Below are 17,805 nucleotides of genomic sequence, written 5' to 3'. Positions count from 1 at the left end.
GTGAATATGAGTTACACTTTGGAGGATTAGACTACTATTAGACAGTTAGATGACTTAGACCAGCAGGAGCAACCATCCGTGTCTAGCCTCTCCTCCATGTGCAAGCATTTCAATCTAGAAGAAATTTAAGAAGTGATATTATCAGATAAACTTTACTGTTTGATGTCCGGGGGCCAGAATGGGCCCACTGCACACATTTACTTCTTACAGTTTACGTTTGAGTTTAAGCCCAAAGAAGCATTAATTTATCATGTAGAAAAACTGCAATGTATTGTTGAAATTTCACTTCTTATTATACATTAAAATATCTCTGGGATTAAATGCGTAGTTAAACTTCTTTACACTAACAGAAAGAGGAGTTTTTGCTGGTCCGGCCCACTGGAGTCAAAGTGGGGTGGACGTGCCCCACGTTGTAAAATTACTTTGACATGCCTGATCTAATAGAAAATGACTGAAAACGGACGCAATTTATTCGGACACTTAATTATCAGTCACATACAGACAACATGCAGCTGTCAGTGGTATGAACTGAGCATCACATGTTTAAGTTATGATTATTCCAGCTGCCGGCTAATATGTCAAACTGCCTTTGATGTAAACTTCTTGTTACACTTTAGCATTAACTTGATTTAAGTTGGTCATTTTGTTTAGACAGCTCTGCAGATAATTAAAGAGAGGCGCCACTCACTGTTGTCGTATTTATATTTGCTAAATGAGTCTTGCTTTGAAACCCCGTTATAGCAACAGAAAGCATCTGATAGGTTTTACAACTTTTGGAGAAGTTTTTCGCTCAACATGTAGCTAAAGGGAACAAATTCAAATGAACTGTACGAGAGAAAACAAGGAGGGGACTGTTGTGAAAATGTGAGAGAAGCATGAAGGCTGTAAGTGATCTGAGGACTTTCTTTGCAGAACATAAAAGCACAGTGGGAGTAATTTATTCCAAGTAGTTTGAAAGTAGTTTGCTTAAATGAAGATCTCAGTGTGAACTTCAGGTCAACCTCAGATTCATTGTCCTTTTGATTGACACTAGAATACAGCATATCTTGATATAGTGTTTCAAAGCTGCTTTATTCACAATAAAAGTGGTTTGAAAACAATTGAAGCTACAAAGTTTTACTGTGTATTTTATAGTGCAGTGACGACAAGACACACATGAAATCTGGGATGAATGGGAGATTTGTGTTTCCAACAGTCACACATTAAGCTCAGTTTTTAGTCCGTGCACACGTGTGTGCGCGTATATTCAGGAAATGTGCGTAGCTTAAAAAAAAAACAAACAACAAAAAACCCTCTTTGATGATAGATGGAGGAGATTGAACATTTTTCTTTCCCACAATCAATTGGCGTTGCTTAACAGCCATGTGACAGCCCGAATATGAACTTTTTCTGTCCCTCTATCTTCATTCTTCCGTCTTTCCTCCCTTTTCTCCTCCTCTCACCTTATCCTAACTCTGTTTTCAAATGCTTTGATCTTAATCCTTTCTCACACTCCCTCTTTCTCTCCGTTTCCTCCCTTCCTTGTCTGTTACTGCACTTGTTTCTTGTTCTCTCTTTTCTAAAATGCTTCCTGCTTCTTGATTCTCTCAGTATTGTTCCCTGTGTGAGTGTGCATTTGGCCTTACTGTACTCAAACTGTGTGGGAACTCAGCTGTGTGAGCTCCTTTTTATTAATATTATTATTATTTCCATAGGTGAGACTGTAAGTCTGTGGCTATGTGTGGGAACTGAGACATGTGTGTATTTCCTGCATGTTGACTGTGTTTCTGGTGTTTTGTGTGGGAACTGTTTACTAGAAACAGTTTTCCTGTTTTGATGTTGACAAACCTACCGACAGACCGATTCCTATCTGCTGCTTTGTCTCCCGCTTTATTGCCGTGCCACTGTTTGACTTTTTAACAGGTCTTGCGTTTGTGGCTTTTGCATGTTATGTGTTATTTTCGTGGGTATTCGTGCGTTCTTGGGTGTGTTAGTGTATGTGTTTATGAGAGAGAGAAACAAAAGATTGAAAAGGGTATTAAAAAATTGAGAAAAAAACTTAAAGAAACAAATTGTTCCTCAGTCTGAACTCACCAAACAACAGGAAGCACTGTGTGAATGACACAGCCATATTAGGAGCCAGGAAGCAAAGGTGATGGAGTCTCCGTGGCGACAGAGTTCCCAAGACCTGGTCGCCACGGTGACAAGGGTCAAGCCTAGTTTACGGCCTGTTCATGAGAAAGAGAGAGGTGAACATTTGTACGGGACAACAGGATGATGAGCTGTAAAGTCAAAGTGAGGTCAAAGGCTCAATGTTCCTGCACTTAAAAGTGCTTATAGCTATAGCCTCTGGAAAAACATACAAATCCAAGGTGGCAGGCACAAGGACACACATTATATTCACGTGTACATGCCTCACAGACCAAGAGACTTGACCACAGTGCTCCTCAAGACTCAATGAGCTCTCTGTTTGGATGAGTGGGGCAGAAATGTACTTGTTGATAAATCTGTTTGTTGATACGCTGAAAATGAATAGCCTACCATTTAAAAAATGTGAAGATTTACAACTTTTCATCATCTCTCATGAGATAAGGCTGATTATCTCTAGAGTTTAGGTTGTTAGCCAGACAGAGCTGTAGTCCATAAAAGATGTATGTCACTGGTTTGTGGACACAGATTGAAGTTGCAGTTTCCACACCGTCGGAGACAACGTGACGGACTAGCTTATCGGGTAACGCTAGCAAGCCTAGGGTATATCACACAAACACAAATACCTGTTGATTAGTAAGGTATTTAAAGAATACTAGAATGTCATTCACTAAAGCATAAACGCAGACTTCTTTGGCATCTGCAAACCAGATTATTTATCAGTTAAAAAGCATTTAAGAAGAGGCTTCTGCGAGGTCTTTGTTGGCTGTTTTTTTTCTCTCCCTTTGATTACTCATATCCTTCATTAGTTGTAACAGTTAATAAGTCATTTTTTGAGGCTATGGCTATGGCTATAGGTAATTATATTTGCATAGTCCAGCCTGTTGTTTTTCTTTGGTAGCATGCTGAGATAACCTGAGCAGCAGTATGTAATGCACTCTGCTTCAAGTGAGTCACATCAGCAGCTGTTACAGTAAAGAAATGTGTCACAGTGATATCAGTTTCGGTGTGATCGAAGCTAAGCGGCCTTCATCCAGAGTCCATGACGACACCTCCGCTGTGAGTGAGTGCCGATGTTGCTGATCAATGTGTTTAAGCGCTATAGCGGATGAAGTCTCGACACCTGGAGTTCACGTGATCTGCTAATGAAAAGTTTCCAAATGTAAATGTAGGCCGACTTGTTATTCTTGTTCAGCCTTCAGTTGCCTCTGCCTCCTGCTTCTTCGCAGTGAAAAGCGATGGAAAAGATTTGCTCCGTGTGAATTGCAGTCTCTGTTTTGTCCTTTGCAGCAATCTAGCAAAAGCAAAGGGATGTGAGACTGTCTCACTTTTCTCACTGCTGCTTGTCCAGCTCTCAGTGTTCCTATGAGAAAACGCAGTTTAACCTTGAAGTTGCTGTTTCTGCTTCAGGGTTTGTTTCACGGATCTGCACGGCTATCGTCAGACCACAATTCCTGCCAAACAGAAACATGTGATTCATCAACAGCAGTGAAAACATAAAAATTACCATGATTGCAGCAGACAGTTTTTCACATGATGGCAGGGTTTTGCAAGCAAACAACTCCATTCCCACAAATTTCCAAGGAATTTCTACACATCAACATCGGACATCAACACTGGTTATTTAAAAGAAATGAGTCAGATTAGATTTGTCGCCTGGACTTCTATGGACTGATGAGGATTGTGTGAAAGGATCTTGACCCTGCACCTGACATGGCGACCTCGATGTTTACCGTCTGTTCGTGGACTTCTGGGGAGGTTTTAGATCAGCTCTTGCTAATTAGATATGGTGGCACTCAGTTATTGACGTCTATCTATTAAAAGAGGACTCCTTGAGAAAATCGAAAGTCCATTTAAAAATTAAGATAAGTCTTAATCTTCTCTCAATTAGATTTGATGCCATCAACTCACTTGCTCTCTCCAAGTTTCTTCCATCTGTTGGCCCACTGAGGAATTAACTATCATTCGCATCTTGCTTGTATTGATCAGCAGTTCTGCATTTCTGCTGTCTTTCTTCTTATTAAAGTGAATTATTGCAGAATTAACTAAAATAAATAAAAATAAAAAAACTTTGGCCACTTCTTCACACTACACACAGGTAGGTATTTATTGCACTGTATTAAGCATTATAATTTTAATGAAGTAATGCATTAGTTTAGTTACGTATCTCCTGTGAGTGATTTCTTACATTCATTGCAGTGTAATCTTTACATGTACCCACACATACATATGCATATAAAGCATACACAAAATCTTTCTTTTTCTACTCTTTAATAAAGCGTACCTCAAAGCCAGACAGTAGAAAGAAAGAACGAAAATGTGAAACGGCAAACACAAGGTCCAACTGCAGTACTGGCTGTAGGCCATAGTGACTTAAAATAAAAGTGATAACTGTAATGTGACTACTAAATTTGGGACCAGGAGTTTTATTGCTGTAACCATTTAGTTACAGCAATGTGCTACTCTTTATTGTTTATATCCACAACGCTGCTGGTGGCTTCTGCCCAAATTGGCCTTTTAGATTGGTGTGGTTCAGTAAATAGTGGTCAACCCTCTCGTTTTGACATTAAAGAGGCGTGGTGCTTTTTGAATACTTTGAAAGTTAATTTTCCAGTTTTTAAGCAGGGTTCAGAGAATGACCTCATACCTTTTCAGTGTTTCAGCGTCTCTCCTTGTCTCTGTGCGGCAGCCAAATGGCATTCATTTTTCAGTGAGTCACATCAAGCGATAGTTTGCCAGTGAGGCAACGATAAAGTTGTGATTTAATTATTTGCAATTCAGCTGACTTCACTTAGCTTAAAGGGCTGCCTGCCTCCACCTCCTCCGCTTCCCATCTCACTAATGCATTGATAACTAAATGGGCGTGATGACTCAAAGAAACTTGATTTTACTTTCTGTTTATCAGTGAAACAAATTAGGAAAATTAAATTATCTGACTGAATACACAGACTTAGAAGCAAATAAAAGTAATGCCAGTTTTCTGGTTTACAGCTATCCTTTTATCCTATCACTCCACTCAGATAACTTTATTTTTTTCCATCTGATCCCAGTCTAGTGTCACTGTTTAGCAAAACAGTGAGTCTGACTGGTTTCACTAAATGCCGTGGATTGAGAACACGTTTCAAAAAGTCAAACGCAAGGCTTTCCGAGTATCTTGACAAATCCTACTTGATACCTGCCCTCAAGGAGGAAGTGCTGAATCGGCAGAGGCAGCATGTGGGGGGAAGTCAGATGGTTTGTAGAAGCAAAGACTAAGCAAACAGCTTGTCTTAGAAGTGAGAAGTTGTTGCCTCTGGGTTTGACTCACAGCTTTGCTAAAGTCCCGATGATTTTCTTCTTGCTTGCAACAGTTTGTATAAGATACAGGTGTAAACAGCTGGCTTGGACACAGCCAACACTGGATCCCAATGGCTGACTGATGGCTGATCATCCTTAAATATCTTCCTGGGGCAGATTCAACAAAGTGCCTCTCCTGCTCCACTAGATCCCAAAGTGCTCTATTGCATTAGTAGTTAACCATCTATCATGTTCAAGAAAACAGTTCCAGGTGATTTCGTGTGCCATCTTGCTGGAAGCAGGTCACCTTTCCAATGTCTGAACACTTAAATGCACTGAGATGCTGACACGTGATTGGCTAATTAGATATTTGTGTTAAGGAGCTAGAAGTGGTTCATTTCTGAACTGTGTCATGTCAGGTGGCTTTTAAATGGACCAGAAATCTGTTTTACTTTGCAGTAACCTTATCTCTGCTAATCTCATAATGTGTTTCAATGTATTTTTAATCTTTGATGATGATAATCAACAGTGAATTTATGGTAGGTTTATAAAATATTAAGTACATACTTCAGGTTAAGAGGGGATAAGAGGTATTTTTGCTGGCGACAGGTGTGTTTGATGGGTTTACACAGTGTTGAGTGGTATTATTGAGAGATATCAAAAGCATGTGTGCATTTCCATTAGTTTGCTGCATCCTAAGTGTCTCTTTAGTTATTTCCACTGGCCCATCCTAATTTGGGGCCCCATCATTCATCGGATGTGTTTGAAATCCTCACCTGGTTTCCGACGCTGGAAAGTCGGCGCATAAAGATAATTAAATGTGCGCTCAGTAACAAGGTCACGTTCACATAACAGTCTGGGTTATGCTGAGCTCAATCCATTTAATTCAGGAAATGAATGTTGAATAGAAAAATAAAAGTTTTCCTGTCTTTCTTTGCTCCTATTTAGTCAGAAGTAATACTTTCCGTTTACTGCTTTCAGGTTTATGAGTTTATTTAAGCAGTAGTTAATAAGAAATGCATAAGTGCTCTTGTGCTTTCAGAAGAAGCAACAAAAAGGAGATTTCCTTCCTTCGTTTGAAAGCTCATAATTGAATTGTTTAACACAGGCGAGTCACTGTCGGGGCAGTTTCTTTTGTGTCGATTACTGACAAAAGCCTGACTAACCTGATCACTGAGCCTCCACACTCAATTTTCGCTCATTTTCTCTGCATTAAAAAGAGCACAGGAGTCTCTGTCGAATTCCTTTGTGCGATAATCCAGGGGGAACGTTAACACACAGAAGCTCAGCAGACCTGAGATAAATCCTGCCGTCGGGGCCGGTTGCTGTGGCTTTCTCCTCTTTATCTTCGTGTAGGCTTTAACAGAAGGTGTTGAAAAAGTCAGCCTCAGGTCAGCTCTTAGGTAGCAGCAGTAACAGCACAAACAACCAATTTATGTGGCAGTGCACTTCACCTGTGACTGCGACCTGCTGTCACATAGTGAGTCACTGAAAATCCTATTACCCGATTGCAATATTACATGTGTTAATTAATATCAGATAAGCAGGATATTATTATGTTAATCATGATGACAGTGAGCAGCATTAACCAGCAGGCTGGCTGATTGCTGCTTTTGTTGAAAGAATCGTTTCTGCTGTTGGATGGATGAAATTATATTTCTAAATAATTGTAAGCCAAGGATGTCTGTATGCAATGATGCTGAACAGTCTTTTTATGGGTATCTAATCATATAAATAAAGTTATGTTTAATATTAGTGTCACAGTTTATGCCACCTGTGGCTAATTTAAATTTTGAAATTGCCTAATTTCTATATTAAAAAAATAAAATATTTATTTAATATTTAATTTAAAATATTTAATATTTATACTAATCAGAAATTCTCTCACCCTGAACAGTTTGAATGCAGCTTGCGCCCCCTGGTGGAAGCACAGTCACATCTGTGTTGCGCACCTGCTGTTAGCTCTCACTGTCTCTATCTCTGCTCACACCTCATCTGTCTCTGTGTCTGTGCTGTGCAGGTCTTCCAGAGCAGTACTACAGTCTGACGTGGTTCCTCAGTCCAGTTCTTGGCCTCTTGTTCACTCCTCTGATCGGCTCGGCCAGTGACCGCTGCACTCTGCGATGGGGCAGGAGGAGACCGTTCATCCTGGCTCTCTGTATAGGAACACTGATTGGAGTGGCTCTGTTTCTGAATGGATCACTGATAGGTACGTTTTTGGGGTTTTTTTTTTTTCTTAATGAGACATTTTCTGTGTGCATTAGCTGAGAAGAGAACAACAGAGCATTTATAGCAAACTTCACTATAGGGGTCAAGAGTTCAGGATTTTCCTTTGGCCATAATATAATAGTGTGACCCATAATCAAATGTGTGCCTAATGCAGAACAATAGTGTACGGGGCCTGTACACATCTCTAAATATAACCAAATGAAATGTCAAAGGAGTTATAAATAAGAGCAAGAGGTGTGTGAACAGTTTTCTGTCAGCAAATTCTATTCAGTTTTACTCACATCTATTCTGTTCTGCCTCTATTCTTCTGCAGTGGCACCCGGGTCAATTAAGGGCACCAGGGAGGTGTGTGTGTGTTTTTGCTGGGAGGGTTAACGTGGGAAACAAACAGTGACCTGTCTGAGAGAAATGAGTGAATAAATAAGAGAACGTGCGTTTCCATGTAAGTATAGGCGAATGTGTGTGAATGAGCCAGGACGACATGGGAAAGCTGTAGTAACCTGTGAATGAATGTGTGTGTGTGTGTGTGTAGCTGTAAGTGAGTGTGTGTGTTGACATGGGAACACAAGAGCAGGCATTTCACAGGGAAATGCTTCCTGTTTGCTTCCCCCTTTCTACCAATCACAGTTCACTTCCTGTCTGGGTGCCTTGCTAGTGCGTACTGTGGCTCCATTGTCCCCCCACCCCCTATGCACACGCATACACACAAATACACAAAACACCCGCATGTACACAAGCGCACATACTGACACGCCGCTGTTCTTTCTACGAATGTTTCTATTTCCCTGACGTTAATGGATTTGAGTTTGTCATGCTTAGTCAAAGTACACACCCCACTGCACACTGTGTTGTTTACATACATTTATACAGCTTCAGGCCCTCGGGGTGCTGGGGGGGGTGCAGACCGGGTCACAAATGTCATGTGGTACACAAGGTCACACACGACATGCAACGCAGTATGGGAAATGTGCAGTGACCTGTTTGTGTCTATAGCTGCTATTGTCATTCAGTAATGTGCTGTTAGCTCTTACCATGCTTGGTTACATCAGCATAAATTTATTTATTTTTTTCGTTGTGCTACACATTTCTTCTTGATAATTATTGGCCTTTTTATTTTTGTATTTCTAAACCTAAAGTAAGATAAGCACTGAAAATCATCTCTGTGTTTCTCTGACAGGTCTGTCACTCGGTGATGAGCAGGGGAGACAGCCAATAGGGATTGTTCTTACTGTGCTGGGTGTGGTGGTGCTGGACTTTTGTGCGGATGCCACAGAGGGACCAATCAGAGCATACCTGTTAGACGTGGCAGACACAGAGGAGCAAGACATGGCACTGAATATCCACGCCGCCTCTGCAGGTACAGCTGATGATAAACACAGCGATAAAATATTTTCCGCCATTACTGCGAAAGAGCAGAATTCACCTCTCGCGTGTTTGTTGTGTGTGTTCTTGCCCGCAGGTCTAGGCGGCGCAGTCGGCTACGCGCTTGGAGGTTTGGACTGGACGCACACGTTCCTCGGAGCAGTCTTCAAGTCGCAGGAGCAGATCCTCTTCTTCTTTGCAGCCATCCTCTTCTCTGTCTCCGTCGTGCTGCATCTCTTAAGTATCGAGGAGCAGCAGTACTCTCCGCAACACGACAGGCTCGAGCAGGTACTGAACCGTGAAGTTCAGTTTTAGCAGAAATAGACTTTTTCAGTGACTTCACAGAAAACATCCTTTCACTGCTCTCTCGACAGGAAAGTCTGGATCCTGCCCACCTTCAAACATCGGCCAATGGCAGGGCTGGACTTCTCGGCGCCAAATTAGAAATGATCGGTGAGGATGATACGGTAGAGAGCTACGACCTCTATGACCCATACGAAGATGACCAGTCAGAGCATGGAGACATGGACTTCCTAGAGGCGGAGCTTGTGAGAAGTAAGTTCAGAAACTTCTGGGTTTTTTTTTAAATTAGCAAAATCTATTTTAAATGGTTTTCAATTCAAATGATCAAAAAAAGATGGTCACTGTGCCAAGGGAATCCAAATAAACCCGAAGTTAGCAACATATGTATACTTTTTTGGTGTTTGGTTTTTATGTTTCCTAGGCAAAAAGAGAGCAAAAGGAAGTTCAGGATCCGTGTGACCATATGTCACAAAGACTTTTATTTCCACTTATAAGAATGCTTAATTGCTCTTTCTCTCTTTTTTTTTTCCAGTCATGACAGGGCAGCTGTAACTTCATCCCTTTTTCTCTGCCCTGTTTCTTTCGCTTTTCTCTAAATTTCTGACACCTAAACTGATCGCATCACCTCCCTCTCTTCTTTCTCCAGGTAAAAGCGACAGCGTCCTCGCCATGGCAGACGCAACCCTCGATCACCTCGACCACGATGCGATGTTCTTGTGCCACATAGAGCCTTCCATCTTCGCCGATCACCTCTCGCCCTATCACGGCTCACCCTCCACGACCGCTTCCTTCTTCAACCCCAATCGCAGCACCCCACCCCCCCGATTCGCCAGCATCAGACGCAGCAGCAGCACGGGAAGTCAAGACTTCCTCCGCCCCCAAAACAGCAGTAATCAAACGAATGTTACCACCCCCAGGATTTCCCGCCTCTCAGCTTTCCTGCAAGAAATGGAAAATGACGATGGGCAGGAGGCGCTGCTGAACAACCAGCTCAACGAGCAGCGGACGCTGAACGGGCGGCTGTTAGCCAGCGTTACTAATACTGACAGACTTGGCACTAACAGGCTGAGCTCCAAAGGACAGGCACACCGTGCTGGAATGGTCAAAGGTCAGCATCTTTACGTTATTATAGCCATGTTGTTGATATATGTTAACCCAGTCATATTTAGTTATACTGGGAAAGTCAGATTTGGTCATGTGAAATTGTTCTGATATAAACAACTTTAGTTTAGAAAAATAGCACAATAATGCTAAATCAGTTTCTTTAAATTTTAGCATGAAAGACCTGGATAATTTCCCTACAGTGTTATTATAGTAGTTATTAAAAGATGAACCCATTAACAAACTCTCTCTTCATCCAGCTGCCAGTACTGGAGCTCCTATGAGACAGTCACGCCACCGCCACACCTTCTACCGCCAGCCGTCCTGCACTTTTTCTTACTACGGCCGCGTGGGTAATCATCGTTACCGCTACCGCCGAGCCAATGCAGCTTTTCTCATCAAGCCGTCCCGCAGCATGAATGACCTGTACGAAGTGGAGGCCAGGCACAGGAGGAGGAACAGGCAGAGGAACAGACACCGCAGCGGGAACACCAACTCCTCCAGCGGGGACACGGAGAGTGAAGAGGGCGAGGTGTGTGGATGGAGGGGTGTGATGCTTAACGAGTCTGTATTGTTTGTCCTCGCTGGTAACTGTAATGTGTGATGAATTATCTTCTCCCCTCAGGTTGAGACCACCGTGCGCCTGCTGTGGCTCTCCATGCTAAAGATGCCCCAGGAGCTGCTGCGGCTTTGTGCCTGTCACCTGCTCACCTGGTTCTCCATCATTGCAGAGGCGGTCTTCTTCACCGACTTCATGGGACAAGTCATCTACCACGGAGATCCTAAAGTATGAGAAACAGTCAAAAATGCACAGATATACATACATTCACTTCATCTCACTTTACTTTACCAACATATACCGTGTTTGTTTTTTTTTAAATTATTTACCCTAAAAACATTTATCAATCTTCTTTCAGTTTTTCTTTTCTTTTTTTTTAAATGCTTTGCACAGGCTTCTTTTCATTTCTCTGATTTTTGTCATTTATTTTGCTGCAGGAGGATAAAAAAGAGCAAAACAGTCTCCATCTTACGTAAAAAGTGATGTAACTAAGCCCAGTTTTCTGTCTCACAGGCTCCTTCTAACTCAACCTTATTGGATAACTATCACAAAGGAGTTCAGATGGGATGCTGGGGCCTGGGTATATATGCCATGACTGCAGCTACATGTTCAGGTAGCCATGCGCAAGAGCACATGCTCACATCATTCAGTTTTCCTGGTTAGAAAGTGGATTTTCTTTTAATCATTTGAGTAAACAATCCACAAATCTCTCTTTTCTAGCTATTCTTCAAAAATATCTCGACAACTTTGACTTGAGCATTAAGGTTATCTACATCCTGGGTACACTTGGATTCTCCATAGGTATGAACTGCATTAATAGACCACAGTAGAGTAGAAAAGCACACTGGATAGTCAGTAGTGCCCTAATCTCCCTCTTTTTTGTGTTTTCCTTCATAGGAACTGCAGTCATGGCAATTTTCCCTAATGTGTACGTGGCCATGGTGATGATCAGCAGCATGGGCATCATCTCCATGAGTATCTCCTACTGTCCTTATGCTCTACTGGGACAATATCACGAAATGAAAGCGGTACAGATATATTCAATTAAAAAGGCTGAATGATCTAATATAGATATGAATCTACAAAGATATGAATTAATGCATAGTTAAAGAATAGCTAGTAATCTACTTTTTTTGTTAGAAGATAATTATCATGTCTTTTGGGACTAATAACTTTCTTTGCATTTTTCAGTATATCCAGCACAGTCCTGGCAACTCTCGCAGAGGCTTTGGCATCGACTGTGCCATCCTGTCCTGTCAGGTGAGCGTCGAATAAAGTTATTTAGTTCTGCCACTTACATTCATGTCATATATTGTATTGAGAAAACTGTGTTGTGATTCTTCAGGTGTACATCAGCCAGATATTGGTGGCCTCAGCTCTGGGTTCTGTAGTGGAAGCTGTTGGCAGCGTTCGTGTCATTCCCATGGTGGCCTCTGGGGGCTCCCTCCTTGGATTCTTTACTGCCTGCTTCCTGGTTATTTATCCAACTCCAAACAACGGGTGAGAAAACTACACGTTCTTAGCCATAAAGCAATACACACACAAACTAAGAAATAGGCCTCTACTGAGGTTTTGCAGTCAGATGATCACTAACGTGACATTAACTTGTTTGCCATTTTGGAAGTGGGACAATGTAGGTTAAACCACATAAGGAACCAGTCACCTAGACTTAGGGACCTGTCCTCAACCATCTGGCTATCAAAGGTTGCTAGGAAAAAACTGCTCAGGGTTGATGACAGTTGCTGTGAAACATAGCCCCAGTCACGCAGGCCTACTCCAACTAGACTCCAACTACTCCATGAAAATGTGATGACTGCAGTGCTAATGCACAACTTTTACTTTGAAAGTGAACCTTTTCAAGTTTACTACCATATGGTGAGTTGTTAGTGAGTATTTGCAGATGGATTGCTGTGCTCCATGGAAAATACTATTAACTGTTGCAGCCTGCCAGCAGTTAAAGCCATTACAAGGAAGTTTTCGATGTAGCACCTACTTTGGGACCAGTTTCAACTAGCAGCAGCCAGCAACCTACAGCAACCACTTGCTCATCAGTTGAGGAAAACACATTTCTTCCTAGCAACCTCACATCTAGTGTGGCAGCAAATTCTCAGGCAATTTGTGCATGACATCATACAAGAAACTTCTATAGATAAAGGCCTAAATATGGTACTCATGCCTGCGCTTTAAGTTAGCTTAACGTTGAGACTGTTTCATTTGACCTACTTAATCTGTAGCTGTTTTTAAGCCCCATTGTGAAGTCCTAACAAATTTTATTTCAATTGTCAGGGACGGGGAATCAGCCAAAGCTTCAGAGAAACGGACTTTGCCATCGCTGGAAAATCCCAATAGCGGCGAAGGGGCTGTTACCGTAGTGATTGAGAAACCCAGCTTCCTGAAACTCAACAAGGAGGGGAAGGCCACCAGCACTACTGCTTCCTGTCAGGTGGAAAATGAGTCTGCTCTGTGATTGGCTGACTGCGCCGACAGACACTTTGCTGCAGAAACAACTTGATTTGTCATTGCTGATGGAAAAGACTCGAAGGTGTGCCTTGATGTGAATTTGCTTTGGTCCACTCTTGGCGTTTGTTCTGGCTTTAACAGGGTTTTTATTTTTTATTTTTAATGTCACACTGAAGAAAACATCACAGTCTACCGTGGGACCAGCGTCACATTAGACCAACTTACCCAACAAAAGTCATTCTGGTCCCAGTGCCGCTTCAGCTGTTGACGAAGTTCCTTCCACTTATCCCTTACGGACTTTTGATCAATCCGTCAGGGTCGTCCAGGATTGAGTAATTAATTGGCCGTCGTTTTAAGGAGAGGTTGTCTCCTGTCTCTCAGGGCCTCTAGGAGGTGCTACTGAGCAGCCACCTGGACAGGAAACTTCAGGGGACTCACATACTCATTCAAACCCTCACACGCTCACATTTCCTCATCTAAGTTCAACACAATCGAATGAACACCCTAATAATGAACTCTATCGATGAACATTAGTCCTTGAAGCTGCAATCATTACAAAATGCTGAAAATCGTTCTTCCGCACTGTGGAGTCAGGTTGATTGAGTTTTTGCTTCGTGATGTGGACGCTGATTTACGAGAATGTGTGTGTCTGCTGACTTAAAACACCAAAACAACCCCAACAACACAGTCGGCTTTGCGGGACATTGCAGCGACACTAGCTTTAAGACTCTAAAGACTTTTGGAAGTGGCATTTTTTGAAATCGCAAGCCCGAAGCCTGGTTCCTGGGGAATTGATTGACCATAAAATTGATGCTGTTGCCCTCTTTCATATGGCAGGACTGACAAAATCTTTAATTCAGCCTTCAACGCGGGGGAAAGAGGACAATAATCCAGAGGATCTGCTCAGAAATATTGAGCATGAGAATAAAGTCGCATGTATATCGAACGATAAAACGACAGTCAAAACATACGCATGTTTACCGGGTGAAATTCGACAAGCGTGAAAGTAAGAGCCTAGATGCAGTGTGTGCAGTATATGGGGCATTACAATCAAATATTGTTTTCAAGATTTAGTGAGGAACCACAGTGATGTTTCTGTTTGTTTTGACTAATCAAACTAACCTATGCTGCATGTTAGACTAGCTGAGGAGCGACAAACCAAACACCAGAGAGGAAAAGAAAGAGGAAACAGAGTTGTTCTCCTTTTCTTTACTTTTTCGCTTATTTTTTTGTTTGTTTGTTTTAAAAAAGATACTGTCAGCATAAAGTTTGCCACTCACTGCACATTGTTGGAAAAGAAATGTCACAAGGTTCAGCTAGAACAGCGTTGCCTTTTGGATTTGGGGTTCTAATATTTTTTATGGATGCTGAATTTTATGGAAATGTTTAAAAAAAGGCAAACAAATCTCCATTGTGTTGACAGGAGTCATTTATGACAACAGTTTAAGGCTTGTTGCGTAAGCTTCAAGAGAAGGTCATGGCCCTGTTGTGGGTCTTTCCACATCACCAAAAGAAGAACAGAGTAGATTCTATATTTTTCAAAGCAGACCCGGACCCGGTTTTAAGCTCTGTAACTTTCACAGAACAAAAGATAGCACCAAGAATTTAGAGTTTCACTAATTTTGATTGAAGTGTTGTGACATTTATTTTACAATACAGTCAAAAGGCTTTGGGAAAAATGGTTAAATCTGCTACGGTAGCCACAGCAAAGGAAGCAAAACTGCCGAGTTTAGCAATCCTTAAAGCCGGGATAGATACGAAGACCTTGATGACTGAGTGTGCGATGACGTTAAACGATCTTAATCTTCTGAATGTTTCTTTAGCTGATTATGCTGGACATGTAAAAAGTCATTTTAAAGTGTTGTGTTGTTTGTGCCCCGATAAATCAGGCCTTTAGTTGCAATAAGGACCCTTGTTGATCAGAGTACTGTGCAGAGCTTGTGCAGGCTGAGCAGGGTTGTTGGTGGTGGTGCATATTTTTGGGTCAGTTTTCCTTTCGTTTCAATCAGCTGAAGCAAGCAGCTTGAAGGGAAACAAAATGTAAATTGCAGTGGGGGTGGTGACTAAATAGAAAGAACTGTTTGTATGTATGAACGTATGTAAAGCATTTAGTGGAAAAGGTGTTTTTATTTTGGGGTTTTTTTTTCAACTTGAGCGACTTTAGAAGAGAATTCAGAGGATGTTTTTTTTGGAGGGGGGGATGTGTTTGTGATTTTTCACTCTTGTGCAAAGTTTAACATTTTCTTCTAATACTAATTCGATTCCTTCCATACTTTCAGGTACATTGAATCAGAGAGTAAGATAAAACGTTGCTAAGATTGGATGTTTTAAAAAACGGCCCCCTGCAGCCATTAGCGCAATAAAATATTCTGAATAAACATAAAAAAATAATTTAAAAAATCAACTTTGGGGTTATGGAGCTTTGCATGCGACGACAACGATATGCATGTTCAGAACACCAAAGTATGACTGTACAAATCACTCGAGCTCTTTTCTTTAATCGTAATAGGTCAGGGATGTATTTTCTAATGCACGGCTGGATGTTTGTGTCTTTTTGTTTTCGTTTGAACTTAAACGTGTTAAAAAAAAAAGAATTAAACGCAACATGTACTCTTTAAGCTGAAGCATTGTGCTTGGTCTGGGTCAGTACACTCCTAACAGGTGAGCGAGTTTTAAACATCCACTTTATCACTTTTCAAGCTGGAAAGTGAAGAAATGTGTTACAGGATGAGACGTCGTTCATTACAAGTGTAGGTTAGAGACTCCTGGCCGTGAATACTTGAAGTGCAACTAGAGTGTTTCTGTTCCAATGCAGTGAGGAAGTAGTTGATTTTATGGGGAAGTGGGGGGGTTGTTGTTCCAATGATGTCCCAAGCCTTTTATCACAGACTCTGGGATGTTCCGGCGACTCGGTTCAGCTCAGCCGCTTCGCTTGGCCTGCTGGGAGATTGCGTTCTTAACCTCTGATTCCATCTGGTGACTTAAAATGTTAATGTTTTTTTTGTTTGTTTGTTTGTTTGTTTGTTTTAAAGTCAACGAATGTGAGTTTTGTTTTTGGTTTTGATGTTTGACGATCCAGGGTGGGAGTCCTGACATTGCACAGAACTTGCACATAAGTAAAAAAAATAAATAAATAAACAAGTAGAACTTTATTGCAAAAGGAGGAAAAAAAACAAGTAACTGTGGATATTTATTTTTTGAGCTTTCTTGTCTATAAAGGACATTTAGTTTGCAAATGAGTAAATTAAAGCTATTCTATTTGCTGTTACAGGTGAACTGGACTTTGTGTGTGTGCGTGTGTGTGAGAGAGTGTGTGTGTGTGTGTGTGTGAGAGAGAGAGAGCATAGGTCCTCTCACAGCTGGCAAAGCAAAAAGACAGCAGTGTGTTAAAACTGTCATCTCAGTGTTCACTTTTTGGTCCTGGTTCTCTGTTCTGCAATCACCTGGTTTACACTTAGCTCTGGAATCGATGGTGATGATGCCTGAAGTCTTTTTTTTGTCTCTGTTCTGTTGTTTTAATTCAACTAGAAACTTTTTTTTGTGTGTGTTGTGTTTATTTGAATCCTAGGCAGAGCCACACACGTCAAATTTTGGCCTTTGTACATTTTCAGTGTTTGCTCTCCACCGTCCGCATCACTGAATGAATGTGGAGACGCGGTGATGCTGTTTCATATTTCCTGGCAGCAGCGTGACGGCCATGCAGTCAGTCCAGCCTCTGTGCATGCGTGTTTGTGTGTTTGTGGCTCTGCCTTTAGTAAACTGTGTGTTAATGACGGAGGAGAGCGATGCCTATATACTTTGATTTTCATAGAGATTAAATCAAGATGAATACTTAAAGAATGGGAAAGTAAATATACGCAGTGTACTATATATAATATGCCTTGTTATTTGGAAAAAAAAGATGTAAATATACATATTTCTCTTTTAGTTTCTTCTTTTTTGCTGCTATAAAAAAGATGATTATTTTTGTTAGTAGTGTTGTTTTCTATATAAAGTCTGTATATATATCTCTATGTTATGTAAATATGCTTGAGCCTTCATATGTAGGACTCTGGATGAACACTGTATGGAACGCACCTTAAACTCTGTTCAGAAGCAAACAACCAATGACGTTTTTCATCATTTGGCATTTTCACTCAGAATTCAAAATGTGACAAGAATCAATAATAAAGAAGGGTCTCACCATACAGGCAAAAAAAAGAGAAAAAAATCTGCTCTGGATGAAAATAAAAGTTCATTTGATCAAAAAAGATTTCTGCAACTGGGAGTGTCTCACTTCATAAAGACATAAATATACAGTGATACCCACAAAATACATGTTTTTATATGCAATAATAATCAGAGAAACAAATTCATTTTAAAAATAGAACGTTTTTAATACTTAGAGG

At 41.2% G+C, this 17,805-nt stretch overlaps 1 protein-coding gene across 2 annotated transcripts in view; it reads left to right on the top strand.

The window, feature by feature from the left end:
• The window catches only part of slc45a4a (solute carrier family 45 member 4a), a 53,491-nt gene extending 35,824 nt beyond the window's left edge, over positions 1-17,667 (top strand). For both annotated transcript variants that reach the window (XM_086281403.1, XM_086281404.1), the window contains 13 exons: positions 7,424-7,612; positions 8,810-8,989; positions 9,092-9,282; positions 9,369-9,549; positions 9,944-10,405; positions 10,659-10,930; positions 11,024-11,185; positions 11,471-11,570; positions 11,678-11,758; positions 11,855-11,985; positions 12,149-12,217; positions 12,303-12,457; positions 13,244-17,667. In XM_086281403.1, the coding sequence (XP_086137529.1) occupies positions 7,424-7,612; positions 8,810-8,989; positions 9,092-9,282; positions 9,369-9,549; positions 9,944-10,405; positions 10,659-10,930; positions 11,024-11,185; positions 11,471-11,570; positions 11,678-11,758; positions 11,855-11,985; positions 12,149-12,217; positions 12,303-12,457; positions 13,244-13,424 (2,354 nt within the window). In that variant the 3' untranslated portion in view covers positions 13,425-17,667. The remainder of the gene's footprint in view (positions 1-7,423; positions 7,613-8,809; positions 8,990-9,091; positions 9,283-9,368; positions 9,550-9,943; positions 10,406-10,658; positions 10,931-11,023; positions 11,186-11,470; positions 11,571-11,677; positions 11,759-11,854; positions 11,986-12,148; positions 12,218-12,302; positions 12,458-13,243) is intronic.
• The last annotated feature ends 138 nt before the right edge of the window (positions 17,668-17,805 follow it).

The sequence above is a fragment of the Aulonocara sp. 'chitande type north' Nkhata Bay genome, linkage group LG22 (genome assembly GCF_057382095.1).
Source record: "Aulonocara sp. 'chitande type north' Nkhata Bay isolate Kocher_YH1m ecotype deep benthic linkage group LG22, A_spYH_male_GT1.1, whole genome shotgun sequence".
NCBI classification, from domain to species: domain Eukaryota; kingdom Metazoa; phylum Chordata; class Actinopteri; order Cichliformes; family Cichlidae; genus Aulonocara; species Aulonocara sp. 'chitande type north' Nkhata Bay.
Note: the sequence above shows the minus strand (reverse complement) of the source record. Positions and strands in the feature narration are given on the sequence as shown.